Raw genomic sequence first — 15750 nt, forward strand, 5'->3', positions numbered from 1 at the left:
AGCTGAAAAGAAATATCTTGACATGTCAGAAGAACAAGGTCCACTGAGTGAATCATGAGCACAGAGCTAGCATGTCATAATTTAAAGAAGAAAATTGTGTTTTAATAGCAGGATCAGTGCTTCTAATTGCAACTTCATGGTTATGTGCCTGTAATTTACACTGAGGATATGACTTATGGAATAGAAATCAGATAAGCGTCATTCTATCGATGAATGAATCCTAGCAATTAGCTCCCTGCCCCATTCTGCCTTGGGAAATCCTTCCTTGGAAAGGAGGGAATTAATATTCTACACATATCCTCTGTGAAACTGGGGTCTACAGAGCGAGATGGTTTCTCAGAGACACAATTCATGAAATCATATAAAAATGACATTTTAATGAAGAATCCTAAGCCATCTTTTTACATTAATAACATTAAAAAGATATCATGAATGTGAGATCTAGCTACTTAAATAGTTATAGGATTGGTGTATGAGGCCCAGAGCTATTCTGACATTCAAACTGTTCTCTATTTAGGGGTGTGCCTGTGGAGCTCCAGCCTCCTTTGGGTAGATAAAATAAGGGGCAGAAAAAGGGAACTCTTACATATATTCACATGGAATAGATATCGCTTTTGAAATTTGTATCACAAATTACATGGCAGTAGCTTTTCTGTGCACATCAAATGCTCACATCTTACACCTGTCAGCCTCATCTCATTTTTAAAATTTTACAATAGCAGTTCCCATACCCACTGAAAACATTTTAATCTTCACTGTTGCTACAAAGACCTGTATCAACAAGCAGGAGGAGTGGTGGGGCACACATTGAATCTATTATTAAGCTGCTAACAAAGAGACTAAGGGGAAAAAAAGGAAGGGAACTGGTCAGCATGTGTTGGTGCTCACGTGTGTGTGTGTGTGGTTTAATATAGCCCTGTTCACTCTAACTTTTGGGACAAAACCCTAGCTCTGAATCCAAGTGAAGCCATGTCCTGACTTCCCCGTAAATGGCAACTTGCCGTCTCCCAGCTGCACACATTTGAGGTACTGCACAAGAGGTGGATAAAGTTTTTTCAGACTTCCCATGCAAGTCTTTAATTAACAGGGAAATACATCAGCACCAGCACGACACATGGTGCATTATTTGGTACTTACCAGGTATGTAGTCACACAGCCTCTCCACAGCTGCCTTCACTGTACTGTTGTGCCACTGTGCAAGCTGTTCGATGACAGACACCACGAGCACACATCCTTCAAGAAAACAAAGAACCAAAAAGAGGGAATACCATTATTGGTGAAATGTTGTGAAGCTCCCTGCACCACAGAAGTGTTTCTGGCATCTTTGGGCATTTCATTTCTTGAGATGCTCCGTGGCAGTGTTCAAGGGGAAAAAATATAAGTGGATTCCTGCCTTCATTCAAACCCTGTAAGTTATTAGAGAGAGGATGCTGATTCCAGAGGAGAACACAGAACAGCCTGGCTTTTACAGCACTGTATGGTGCTCCTGGAAAAATGACTCCATTCTTTCAAGGTTGAAAATTGAGGAGTCAAAGGGATAGCCATTGTAACAACTGCCTGCTTGATCACCAGCTCTCTCATTTTATCTCACAAGAAAAAAGGTATAGGTCTGTACTTAATAGGACTTTTATACCTCTCCACACAAGCAGCACAGAGAGGTACAAAAACCGGAAACCAAATGTTTGTGACTGTCGATAGAAGAGAAGTCACGCCACAGACGTATGTGCTGGCCATGACACAGCATCCATGGCATCATTTCTTCACAAACTTGCTGGTGAAGCCCAGTGATGCTCAGCACGCACAGGGCTGCTGAGCCCAGCTACACATTTGTTAAAACCAAAATGACTTCACAGTTCATTCTGCTCTGCCTCTGCGGCTGGAAAGAAACCACTTCCTATGAGCTATGAATCTGGTTATTTCTCATCACTAATCTGGGTGTGAACAGAGCTAGCAAAGTGTTTCTTGAGATGTGCAGCACTTTTCCCCCTGCTGCTTTGGGGGTTAAATAGATTCAATTAAATAGATCCCCATGGAACAGTCATTCAAAATCCACATGATGAGCATTCATTTCAAGTCAATTTTAAATTGCTGCAGGTCAGCATTGTGCTTTCTCTGCAGTGGCTTCACCATTTTTTGAGGAACACAGCTTTGGCGATGCCAAGTCTGCCCACTGTAGTCAGACCTGCGATAGCCCTGCCTAGACTCACAGCCTGTGCAAGAGAGGCAGCTATGCCAGGCCAAGAGGAGACAAGGAGCCAGGGTGCCAGGTTCCAGCAGCCTGAGTAAAGTTTTCTCTTTGAAATCCCTGTAAAAGAATCCTGTTTCCTCTCCTGGGCAAGCAATCTCATCTCTGACACTTGCTCTATCAGGGCCTAGAAATGGAATTGAGCTGCAGCAATCTGATGGGGCTGCTGACTCACCTTTTTTAAAGCTCAAGAACATGAATGTTCGGGTTTTCAGACTGGCACAACTCTTCAAAGTGAGCTTCTCAATTACTTCCAAGCACCTCTGCCAATGTGCTATTAAATCAAAGCGCTGTTTTTCAACATAAATAACTCTGATGCTTCTATAGCAAGTAAAAGAGAAGGTAGGGCAATTGGAACTTGCTGTAAGACCAATATTTTTGAGTCTTCTGTACCAAATACAGTAATCCAGAAGAAATTACAGCGAATTTGTCACCACTTTTGCAGGGATGAAAGCCACTTCCCCATACTTATTAAATAAAAGGCTCACTCAAGATCCTCTGCAGAATGATTTATAAAGCATGCTAAGAACCATTACCGCCAGTCAGCATAAAAGAATTGAAGACTAAATAGAGACAGATACAACCAAGAAAAACCCTGAAGCAAGATATTCCATCGTTCCTGCCCCCTACCCAATTCCTCAAATAGCCAGAGGCTATCCAGTCCCAGGAATTAACAGCTAATTAAAAATACAACAGCTGAGAAAAAAAAGTTGAATAATAAAGATCCAAACTAAAAGTAAAGGGAAGGTCCAAGATGAAGTGTATAGTGTATTCAGGTCTTGGTCTCAAAGAACAGGTCAGGGCTCTCTGGTCCAGGTTTAACCTTACTACAGCTTTATTATAAAATAGTTTGGGTTGGAAGGGACTTTTATAGTCCAAGCCCTGCAGCAAGCAGGGCCATCTCCCCCTAGATGATGTTGCTCAGAGCCCTGTTCAACCAGATCTCAAACGTTTCCAGAGACAGGACATCCAGCACTCCTACAGTAGTGGAGGTGGATGTTAAAGAGTGCAAGAGACTTCAGCTGTTTTAGTGCAAATCATGCCCTGCACTGGCCTCCGGCATGGAAACCAGACCCTGGCTCCTTTGCCAGGCTAGGGTGGAAATAGCCTTACTGTACTGACTCCAGCCCTTAGCACTGAGATGGCACTGCACATTCTGAAAACACATCATAACACATCTAAAAGTCATTACATAAAGGCTATATTATTAACACACATGAACAACCTGCAGACAACAGGGACTACCCTTGCCCTCACCTCTATGTCTATTTTATTCATGAGGATTGAAGCTCAGAAAAATTAAATTACCTAAATGATAACTTAACCACAAAACCACACAATCTTTCTGTGCTTTCCTTTCTACTCCTACCAAGGTCAGATGTTCATCTATCAATCATGCTGTCTAGATGTCAGAAAGACAAAAAGGAGTCCAAGCAGAGAGGCAGGGAGAAGATATTTTCCAAGGTTATTTTCTTCATATTTTCCAAGGTGCACAGCTTTTGTTGTTTTACCTCTCATTCTTTTGCTTCATGAGCTGAAGGATTCTACAGAATCATAGAATTGCTTAGGTTGGAGTTGGCAGTGTCACCTACTGCAGCAGAGAGAAGTGTTTCTCATTTTGCCTGTGCTGTGTAACCCAGTGCTCCTGCACCTGCAGCCAGGGGCTGCAGAAAAAGGGGATTATGGACAAAGAACTCAAAATCCAAAAAGTTGGGCTGAGAATAAAAATACCATTGATATTTTCAATTTCTCTGTTATACAACAAGACAGTTCCCACTGAAGATGTAAGTTTCTCTCTCATGTTTATCAAACTACCACAGGGGGAGTGAGAAAAAAAAACCTGCTGTTTTTGGTTCAGCTCTGCAAAATAAACAGAATTCCTAATCACAAACACAATCATGCAGGTAGCCCCACTCAAAGAGCAGTCTCCCAGCAATTAAAAGAAAATTTTTCATGTTGATTAAGTCAGATAGACACCTTTGTGTCTATTGAACCGGCCCAAAGGCAAATCTGCTTCGCATGAGGATTAACGGAGCCAACACTGAGTCTGAGCAGTACTTAATGCAGTACCTCAGGCTACAAGATGCTATATGAATATAAATAACAATAATAACAGCCTGATTACTTGGGAAAAGCCCACAGAGATGAACTTCAAAATGTTTGCTGTCATAAACTCATCCTCGCTCTCAGAGAGGATGTTTCTGCTCATGATATTACACCCTCCCCACTCTGGGCACATGCAGACAACACCTTAGTTATCCAAATGCTCCCTCCTCAAGGGCAGTTATTCCACATGAAATCCCACACTCCATGGGACAAGCTGATAAAGTCTTGGCTGATTTTCAAAAGGATCTGCAGGCACTGCAGCTGGAGTCTCTGGAAGTCAATTTGGAGAGTCTCCCAATCCTCTGGTAGGAAAGGTGCTCCCAGGGAACACATTTCACCAACATACATGATATTGGTTGATCTGGTCTCTGTCCTCCACATCTGCCTGGGCTTTTATCAGTTGCCCTTGGTTGACCCCTCCTTACTCCTTGTGAGCTGTGCCCTGGGGTTGCTTGCTTATGTGTTGGTTCTGCTGATCTCAAAGCCTTACATTTAGGCTGATGCCATCAGGAGAGGTTTTTGGGCAGGAGATTCTAAAATACTCAGGAAAAAGGTGGAACCCTGTGAGGAGGGAGGACAAATGTTCCAAGGGGAGTCACTGCAGCAGAGAGAGGCTAATCCATCTATGCTCTACCTGGTTTTCTTTCATGGAAACGTGCCTCCCCAGTAATTCAGATTTATCCTCTAGGAGAACTTATCTCTGGTGTTGGGCTATAGGTAAACTTCAAGAGGTTAGTGTCTATGAAAGTTATTTCAAACTATCCTTGCTTTTACTACAAACCTGCTCTCTTTTTATCATCTTCCTCTGCATTGAGTGGCAGGAACAGAAATGCTGAGCACTTGTCCTAGTATTTAATAGGTCTTAATTCCACGGGCTAAAAATGGAAAATAATTCTAGACTAAAAAGGGCAGGGGGAAATCAGATGTCCTTGACTGTAAAAATCTCATAGCTTTAATTACTTATGACATGTACAAGAATATCAACTTTTAAGTGCTCTGGCATCGGTAGAAAAGCACATCCAGATCTGACCAAGCTATTGCTTGCTTTTAATTCACTAGATATTTAGATGTGATTTATTTCTCATCATGAGCTGGACAAATATAAGGCAACATAAATAGGCTGCATCATTAAATAAAGCTCTTTTTCTTTCTTTTTTTTTTTTTTGCACTGTTGCACATGATTTTCTTCAGAAACAACTTTCAGTAAGTTGATTCTGCTGTTTCACTTCAATAATAGGTTTCAATACCTTGACAGGCTGAAGGATGTTTTTCTCTGAAAGAAATTCATTGGCATTATAATACCTACCAGGCATTAGAAACTAGACTGTGGTATTAATAAATGCCTGTCGCTTTTAGCGATGGCTTGTCCCATCTGCTATTAATTTCTGAAAAGATAAGACAAGACCATAACCATTTGGCTCAGTGCAGTAAGGTGAAAACTCACACATCAGGAAGTACTTCTTCCCATATATTTGAAGGTAGTGTGTAATAAAAAAATGCCATTTCCAATAAGCTCAGAAAAAAAACCCCTACCCCAATAATAAAATCAGAACTAGAAGAATTCATTGCTTAGCTGTGAAGCCTCTGGCAGTTTGAGCAGACTATTTAACTTAAATCCACTTCTGCCACACGAGTTTGAAAGGCTCTATAATTAGAATTATACCTAGGGATGTCAAGAAGTTTTTGGATAGTGAAAGCTGTCTCTCTAAGTTTCAGATTTGTAGGTATATTTGTCTGAGTAAAACCCAGTTAAATGGGTTTTCTGGCACCTGGCACATCATCCTTTACCATTCTTTGCTCATGTTTCTGGATGCTGGATTTCTTTCTCACCCCTACAGCCATAAATTAAATGTACCCCCAGAATACAAGGAAGACACAAGTCCAAAAAATGACCTTGGACAGAAATATTTCTCTGCAAACCCTGTTGAGCAGGCTGTGGCCACCCTGAGACCACTGCTTCCTCCTGGTAGAGCAGGAACCGGCACCTTGCTCGGTGATATAGCAGAACTCTGCCTCAAAAATCTGTCTGCTGCAGCAAGGCTCCGCACACATTTATCCCATTCCTGGCTTTATGCAGAAGATGAAGGGTTTTCCAAAACATAGTCTTAGATTCTTCCATTTATGGATGATCCTAAGCTCCAAGGCATCTCTTAAAGCCTACAGGTGAGGACACCCAAGAACCTGTCTACAGAAGAGGATATCACTACTCCTTGTGCTGACACTGTTGTTCTGGCATAAAAATACCTCCTTCCAAATTAGTCTAATCCAGTTCCAGTTCAACCATTTCTCTTTGAAATTCACGTGGGGAGATAATAAGAAATAGGGTTTTCTCCTCTGAGGTGGGGACATCCATGTGAGTATTCTAGGTGCAGGGAGACCGTGGCTATGCAAACTTACAATCCAGGAATGTTTTCCTTTTCATATAATCATAGCATGGTTTGGGTTGAAAGAGACCTTAAAGATCATCTAGTTTAAACCACCCTCAGCCATGGGCAGGTACACTTTCCACTGTACCAGGTTGCTCAAATCCCATCCAACTTGGCCTTAAACAAAGTCAGGGATAGGGCTTCCACAACTTCTCTGGGCATCCTGTGCCAGCATCTCACTTACTATTATATTTCTTTCCTAAGAGGGCCCAATATCTCTATTCCCTTCCTGCACTGCTTCTCATTACTGAGCTGATACTTTCAAAGAATAGCCCTTTATAACCTCAAGATTTCATTCCAGCTCAATGAAATATTCAGCTCAAATGACATACCTGTATATGCAAAGTATAGGCAGTTATCTTCCCATATAGAGCCAGAGGATTTGTTGCTTTGAAAGGTAATTTGGAAATGGATCTGAACGATAGTCTTTTAACTCAGACTTTGCTTCCTATCCCATTTACAGAATTAATGTATTTTATAGAGATACTGAGGTGATTGAACATAATTACAGGTATCCATATTCAAATATGTTGGCATATACATGACCCTTTCACGCTTAATTTGCTAAGTCTTATGAAATATCTTGGAAATACTAAAAGATACACTATTAACAAACCTGTCACTGGGCATTAAATTACACATAGTGTAGTTACTAAAGAAATTTAAAAAATATTAATATAAAAATAGCAGCATTTTGAGCACATTAATAACAAATTCCATCAAAATCTGGAATACCAGTTATTATTTCAGTTGCTCATGCAAAAGCAGTGGGCCACCTCAGGCACCCTAACTTGAGAGCTCCAGCCATTAATTTTTGCTTCATTTACACACACAACAAGGACTCTGATAAAGCTATGACAGTACAGAAAATTCAGTTTCCATCTAGTGGAAGACTCCATACCTGGCAGCCAAATGTATCCCTAGTGTTTCCTACATTACACTTCAAAGAGCCCTATTTAACAAAATCTATAACCCTAGGCATTTCCAATAGAAATGTTTTCTGCATTAATTAATATGAAAAAATCCCTATGTATGTATGTGTGTCACTAACACATTTTTCTTTTCCAAATCAGGAAAAGGTATTGAAAATGTAATGAAACCCGAATGCTGGCAGGGGGTGTTAATGTAAGTGGATAACTTTATCCTTGTTGCAAAGGCTTCCTTATTTCAAGATTCTAAATACAAGAAACTTTTTTCAGATATACAGTTCCTAAAAGCAGTAAAAATAATTGCCTTAAACATGAGCAGTAGCTCTCTGTAGGGTTAACACATGAACAAGAGTGAGAGGCACACACATGGGAATCAGCATCCAAACAGACAATCAATAAAATGATTATTATGCTCAAGGCAAGCATCAGTAATGTAGAATGTACAAGACTACCCATGTGTACAAATGCACATAGATGTGATTGTGTATTTACCCACATTATAGATATGGATGTGTTGACATGCTGAGCATATCTTTTCACTGTGATCAATAGCTGTATTTACATTTTAGATTCACAAGCTTTCAGTAAGACTTGGGGTGATTTTGGAAAAGAAGTTTTTCCCATCAGTCACTGAAAAGTTGCTAAGTGGTTGCTTTAGTATCTCTATTGTACTATTCCCATACATGTGTTTGTGATAGCTAAAGTATAATCACAGGGAAAAATGTTAGGGTCAAATTTCGTATTTATTGCTGATCATCAGGTCAAATTTGTGGCTGATTAAACAGAGCAATGCTGGTGAAGTGGGCAGAGCTGCTATGGCTTGGAACTGACTGAGCTGTAATCAAAGTAGATTCGCAACCTTTTAGAGTAAAATACATTGTGGTGCTCAGTGATATTGAGCAAGGCTTTTTTACAGAACTCAGTGAACTGTAAATTATATGTTCTGTCATGGTGCCCCCCCAGACAATATGTGCACAGCCTCTCTGCCTGAGCACAGTTGTTAAAAGCCTCCATCTCCATTTGGCATGTTCCATTGTGTGAAGTTATCGGAAACTCCAAACGCTACTGGTCCTGCTGCCACTCCAAGGGGCATATTTCATCCCTGCACTCATGCACAGCTAGACAGAGGCAAACTGTTGAGGACAATGACTACCAGGCAAATCAACACAGGTAGAGGTCAGCATTTTACTCTGCTGGTGGCTCAGTAACACCCGTTCTTTAACGCAATCAGAGCTGAAAATACGTCTCGAAAACATGCTTCTTCATATGCTAGGAACTGTGTGCTGCTGGCTGAATGGAGGTGGTGACCCACAAAGGTTGCTGAGAATGGCATTATATAGAGCACAAAGATGGGGAAATTTGCTTTTCTGGCTGCTGACCCACAGGATCTCTGCTTGCTAGCAGAGAAAATGGAGAGCACTGCTGTCTGGCTCTATTGAGGGCTCCCTGACTAAACGCCTCATTCTGAAAAGGGCAACCAAAGTTAATTGCCAGTAGAGCAGGGCAGTCTGTTGTGGGGGGGAAAACAAATAAATGCTGCTCTTTGCAAATGCTTCTTGCAGCCACAGCACACAACTCCAGAAATGCTGGCCTGGAGTAAGTCCTCTTACAAAACCTCTGCCCCAACAGATGACCTAAACCACCTAGGCCCTTCTGAAGGCACAGGGCAGACACAGTTTGTAAAGATCCCTAATGAGGTCTGCAGATTTCTCAGGAACTTCTTACTCTGCTCGCTTATCACTGTCTCAAGAAAATCCTCTTCCTAACCTGAATGTCCCCATGAGAACCCACTTCTGTTACTTCTTGGAGAATGGATCACACCTTTAATGCTTTCACGGACAGATATATCTTTCCTCAAGTTTTTCTTCTCTAGACTAATTAACTCTAATTTATTCACTCTTCTTTCATAGCTTATGCTTGTTTTTCTCTGAAACCTCCTGTCACGCTGCATCATTCTTCCCCAAAAGGGAAGGCAGAAATTCCTCTGAGGCTTTGTCAATGCTGAGAAAGGTAACAGGTTACTTCACATGTCTTGCAAGCTGACTTCTGTTCGCACGTCTCGGTGCGTGCCGCGTGTGCGTGCTTTGTGACAGCATGCCATCATTGTGCCACTACAAGCCCAGATCATCTTCCTCAGGGATGCTACCCAGCCGGTTGATCCTCATCTGCTGTGTGTGTCATTGACTATTCCCGCTGAAGTGAGTGCCTTCAACATTCCCATATTGAAATTACCTTTTCAGATGCAAGTACTCCAAGTTGTCAAGCTTGTTTCAAATTCAATTCTGCCCTAATTTTACTTGCAAACAATTTCAGCTTTACATGAAGTGATTTAATTTAATAGCTAGTTACCCTGGCTAGTGAAAATATAGAATAATAGTATGTTCAAAAGAGAGCTCCAAGAAAGACCTGATTTTGTACATTCTTTTGCACAGGGAGTGAGCTACTTGTAATTACCTTCTGAACAAGACTACCCATCAGTTTTGTTCTGCCCTGTAGAAACTCAATCACTGTCACACATCTCTCAAGCCTAAGATTAGAGCTGAGGTAGTGGCAAAAGCCTTACTAAAGCCCAGCTACAATAGCTGCTTCTTATCCCATGTCTACATGGCATTATCCCATTGGCAAAGAAAATTAGACTGATCTGACACTACTTTTGAAATGTATTTTTAAAAAGTTTTATTAACTATTTCAAGATTTTTCTAGGATTTGATTTTTAACTAACTGATCTACCATTCCCCAAATTCCCTTTCCTACTATGTTGAAGGAAGACAAATACAGAAGTTCCCATCTGTCTTTCAGTGTCCCCCCCGCTTTCTGCATCCTCCAGGGCAGCTTCTGCCTTTCCTGAGGCTGCTTCAGGTACCTCTGGATGAAGTCACCTTTGCTAGAAAGCAGAGCAGTTTGCAAAAAACCTTTAGGGGCTCTGTGGTATGGAAGGGTGGAATTGAATAAAAGCTTTAAAAATCAGTTGAAAAATGATGAAATATTAACACCAGTGTCAACAGTTTACCAGTGTTACTGTACTATCTTAATATTAACTTAAGTAAAACTTTGCTTGCCTTTTGAAATGGGCAGTACTTCCCTAATTTGGAAGATGAGAAAGTAAAGACCTGAGCATATGAAATGTTCATTCATGCTTAACTTTTGAGAGAAAAGTACACAGCATCTCTTTCTTAGGATGCCACACTGAAACAGTCAGGCTGCACTCAACAAAAGGATTTTTATGGCTCATCCCAAATAAATCCCTTAAGCCATGCTGTCTATTAGTAACAAACCCAGAAAGGAAAGCCAGACTCAGCATGTAGCTCCCAAACCCGTGCACAAAACAGAAGCTCACTGCCTTTGCAGGAGGAAAACAGCTTCACCAGCTTTTGCATGTAGGAAAACTTAGAAAAGCCCTTTTACCTCTCATAAGGAAAAACCAGAAAAACATATCACATGAAAAGTGCGCAGAAGGCTCAGAGAAAGGGCCTGAGCTGATTTCACAGAATGCAAAAATGGTGGCATTTTAGCAGCCTGAGGAGACAGGAAATACTGATGGAGAAAAAGACTGTCAGATGCTGGGAAAGTTTTTCTCGTGACAAGGCCAAAGAAAAGCCATTTATCTGGTTGTGGTTAGGTACTGCTACAGACCAGTTATCTTAGATAGTTAGGATACAAGGATAGTTATTACATCTGATCCTGTGGTCGAGAGGGTTATTATTGGGTGTTTTTTCCCCCTCTTTGCTGTAACTCTAAAATGCAGCAGCATTAAACCCCTTTTTAGGTGGGAACCCTCCAGTTGTTTTGTTTGTATGTCAAGTCAATTATGAAACAGCCACATTTTTCAGGAAAATGCAAAAAAACTGTGACTCTTTCTACAGTTAGCAAAGGTGATTAAAACCTTTGATAACTGTAGAAAGAGTCACATCATTTTTTATGTGTCTCTTTTTGTGTGACATTTGCTGTCTAAACCTCACTGGAGGCACACTCTTTTCTCCTCCAGCCCTGTTCCATATTGGCACCTAGATTCCTGCCCAAAAGACATTTCCCAGGATCTGCTAAGGGCAGGGAAGCCCCTTGAGTTACCCAAATGCTTTGCCAATATGACTGGAATATACTGGGGCAGATGGTGATGCCTACCCAGGGAGTGCTGCAAGCAAGGGGAACAGAAGGAGGAAGCAACCAAGTTGTATTACATTTAACAGAGGTACCAGAGCTGCCCTTTGCTCTCCTGTCATATTATTTCCACATACTTCTTCAAGAAGTGTGATACTCTCAGTGCAAAGGCTTAATTGGAAATATTTTCTTGGTTTTGTTAGTGAAAGAGCATTCACTTTCTGACTGGCTTTGGCTACTAACATAGCAATCTCAGGCAGGTGGTACACAGGAGTGATCAGAAATTCAATGTGCAGCCACCTCATTTCCCTCAGAAAATTGAGACAGATAACTTTGAGAGATTAGACACCTCACCATACAGTTAAACTTGTGTGAAAGAAAAAAAATGCAAGGAAATCTATGCATTTAGCAATAGGAATTTCTCACGTTAAAAAAATTAGATAAGATTTAAGGAAGAAATTCTTCATGATGACAGTGAGAAGGCACTGGAACAGGTAATCCAAAAAATCTGCCCTGCCACTATTCAAGGCTTGGTTGCATGGGACTTTGAGCAAGGTGATCAAGTGGAAGCTTCCCTGCCCATGTCAGGAGGATGGAACTACAGGATCTTTAAGGTGCCCTCCAACCCAAACAATTCTATCATTCTCTCTGGTTCTGAGAAATCATCTTGGCCTTGATCTATGAGGCCGAGAAGACACAGAAGTACTCATGTCTCTGTCTCATTACCTTCCCAGATGGCAAACTAAGCCGACTAAGTATCTGGGGTCGAGTTGTTGGAAGGAAATAACAAGCTGATCCTGCCTTACTGTCTGCTCCTAAGAGGGCTGGTCATGGAATCAGAAGCAAGAGCTGACTTTACCCCTGCTCCAAGCCATGGCAAGTGCAACCATCAATTCCGCTGTGCTTTTCCCTTCTGCTTGAAAAAAGGAAGAGACATTTTCAAGAGTTAGTTGAATGAGCAGCTAATCAGGAAAAGCCCAGAGGCGGCCATCTGGGCTAGGAGCCACCAGCCCTCCCTGCCAGGCTGCCCTTTTAACACTAGCCACACCATTTTTATCTTGTGTTTTGCAGAGGTGGGTACAGTCTGTTTGGGTCCTGAGTCGAGCTCACAAGGATGTTTTTAGCTGAAGGGACACTTCAGAAAGATAAACTAGTTGTGGGAGGCAGTGTCTCCTCCCTGAACAAAGAGATCCACAGTGGTCCCAGAAATGGGGCTAGCACAGCTCTCCTCCCTTTAGGAGGGGAAAAAAAGGACATGTTATCTTGCGCAAGGCAACTTCAATGCAATGCGTGGAATTTAGAACTTTTCTGAGTCAACAGGACAGAAAGGCCAGAAAATGCTCACAACCTGACATCTAAAAGCCACCCACATAAAAAACCAACAGATGAGTATAGTCACTGCCTTTCCTGTGCCATCAAAACTGTAGCTGCCTTAAGATCTCACCACTAAACAACACCACTTCCCCCTAGCTCTGGCAGCTGCTCGGTCACCACTTGCTTGGCTCCCAGCCCAAACAAGGACAGCCCCTCACAGCCATTTCTGCTTTTCACCTCCTGTTCTCATGTTTAGGCTGGGGGCTGAACCCCCTCACCACCCTGACTCCGCTCTCCTTTTGATTCACCCTGCCCCACCAAGACTGTGTGTGGCTCAGAAGAGAAGCAAAAATCCTGCTTTTATCAAGTTCAGGATTGTTATTTCTAACTGTATTCCCCAAGCCACAATGGAAAGAATTGTTTCCTTCTGAAGGACATAAAACTGTGACAGGGTTTATGTTTCCAGCACAAAGGTGCCTTGGGAAGCTAAAAGAATCATAGAATTTTTTAGGCTGAAAAAGGCCTGTAAGATCAACAAGTCCTGCTGATGACAAAGTACAGCATTTGATTGTAATGCATAAGACATACCATTTGCACACATAAAAACTATAAGCTACCACATCTCCCTAGGTATATGGAGTGCCATGCCAAGGGCATTTCTGGTGCAGAGATATCCACAGTTTACATTGAGTCCAGTGTTACCAGTCTTGCTCTGGGAATCACTCAGCCACCTGAGACTGTGGGATACCTACTCTCAGATATAGGTACAATGGGGATCACCACAGTCACTGAAGTCACGTGAAAAGGGGGTTGCCAACTTGCCCCAGTTCAGTGTGGATCATGCAAACACGTGTGCACATCAAAAGGAAAGGAAACGTGAGGAAGCAGCCTTTGCAACCCAGCTATCCAGAGATGACTATTCAGACCACAAAGACCTCTGGCCCAAGGGATGGACCAACCACTCTTAAGAATAGTTTTCCAGGAACTGAAATCAATTAGGAGACCCTGGGAAAGCCTGAAGGGAACTGTGCCTTCCTGTCAGTTAAGCAAAATGCATCATGAGCCCTAAGAAACACCAGCACCTCATAACATCCTCTTTCCAGATCCCAGACCTGCAGACATTAAAGCCAACTTCTCAGATGCCATTTCCCACAGAGTGAAAACATGAACTTTGGGAAGAAGCCAGTCAAAAACAAAATCATAAAAATATTTCCAGATCCCATGACAGCCTTGCAAAATTGTCAGTGACTGATTCAGCAAAGACTACAAGTATTTTGCAGTACAGCTGTTGAAAGAGATAAAGGAGCGATTTATGATGTGAACAGCAACTCTCAGCTCACCAGTGAAGTAAGGAATGAACCAGTCCAGCAGGCAAACAAACCCTGGGTACATACCAACACAGGTGTGTCCTTTGTACAGCCCAAAGGGGAGCGAAGGGGCTCGTGGGTCTTTTCCACGAGGCAGAGGGGAGCAAGAGGCAGTCTTCAGCAGCAGCAAGAGCCAGAGGATGCAGAATAAATTAAGGAATGTTTGCCTAGACTCCTTCATCCTAAGGAAGTAAAAAAGGAAGAAATCAGGTGGGAAGGGTGCAAGTGGACCTGTAGGGTCCACTCCTCCTCAGAGAGTATCCTGCGTGGGTGAAGCTTGAGGAGAAGGAGACTGGTGTGCCTGTGCAGCTGTAGTTAACACAGGGACAGACTGCCAGGCGGGGACAGAGACATCCACCCTCTCGTGGGGTGCATGGAGGGTCCCACACTCGCACATTGCAGGTGCTCTCCCGACCCTCAGCCCCTCCCAGGCCCTGCCACCCATAAACCCAGCGGTCCCACAGGCCTGGGCACGCTGCGAGGATGCCGCTGTGGCATGCCCAGGCTGCTCCCCAGACCCCCACAGGCCCCCGTGTGCAGCTCTTCCCAACCTGCTGGCCTGGGAGGACCCAGAGGGCTGGATGAGGAGCTGTGGCTCAGCGCTCCGGTGTCTCCTGCAGTACCAGCGGATGACTAACGACCTTGAACCACAGAGCCACTCAGCATTAATAACACAAGACACTCCCCTGAACAACCAGTGTTGCAAAAAGGGAAAAAGAAAAAAACAACTCTACAAACCCTTCCCCCTGTGCCGTCACTGCTCTGCCCTCCTCCGCAGAAAAGAAAGAAAGAAAGAAAGAAAGTATCTCTCTGGGTGCCTCTGCAAAATCTCTGACCAAGGTTTCCGTTCGGGGGGACTGAGTGTGAAAAATGAAAGAAGCTGCTCCAGACGGAGCTGCAGGGCTGGGAGGGACGGGGCTGCCGTGCTGGGCTTTTGCCAGGGCTTTAGTTCTGCTGGGGCTGAGGCATAGGGATGGGAGACAGCTACCAGTGTGAGGGTAGCACGGGGAGCTGAACCCCTGCTCCCATCAGCTTTGAACACATTCGCTTGCAGCCCCCAGCTGCCTGAGAGCCTTGAGAAATCCTGTGCTGCTCCTGCTTTGGCAGTCACAACAACTAAAGGTTACCCTGGCTATATTTTTTTAATCCCTCAGACAAGGCATAAACCAGCCATTCCCCAGCCTGAAGCAAAAGCAGAGTAAAACATGTTTAAATTATGTGAATTCAGAGGTGGAACAAGTCCAAACAGCTACATCCCAGACTCC

The 15750-nt window shown here is 42.9% G+C and overlaps 1 protein-coding gene across 2 annotated transcripts in view; it reads right to left on the reverse strand.

The window, feature by feature from the left end:
- AOAH (acyloxyacyl hydrolase) overlaps positions 1–15416 on the reverse strand; it is a 77696-nt gene extending 62280 nt beyond the window's left edge. Inside the window, exons 1-3 of one of the 2 annotated variants that reach the window (XM_026792700.2) lie at positions 15224–15416; positions 14513–14667; positions 1138–1233 (exon numbers count right to left, since the gene is read on the reverse strand). In XM_026792700.2, coding sequence (XP_026648501.2) covers positions 1138–1233; positions 14513–14666 — 250 coding nt within the window. In that variant the 5' untranslated portion in view covers position 14667; positions 15224–15416. Of the gene's footprint in view, positions 1–1137; positions 1234–14512; positions 14668–15036; positions 15169–15223 lie in introns of those variants that run through there. The other variant, XM_074540446.1, reaches the window with a different exon arrangement.
- Positions 15417–15750: the final 334 nt, after the last annotated feature.

This window comes from Zonotrichia albicollis, chromosome 1 (assembly GCF_047830755.1).
Source record: "Zonotrichia albicollis isolate bZonAlb1 chromosome 1, bZonAlb1.hap1, whole genome shotgun sequence".
Classification (NCBI taxonomy): domain Eukaryota; kingdom Metazoa; phylum Chordata; class Aves; order Passeriformes; family Passerellidae; genus Zonotrichia; species Zonotrichia albicollis.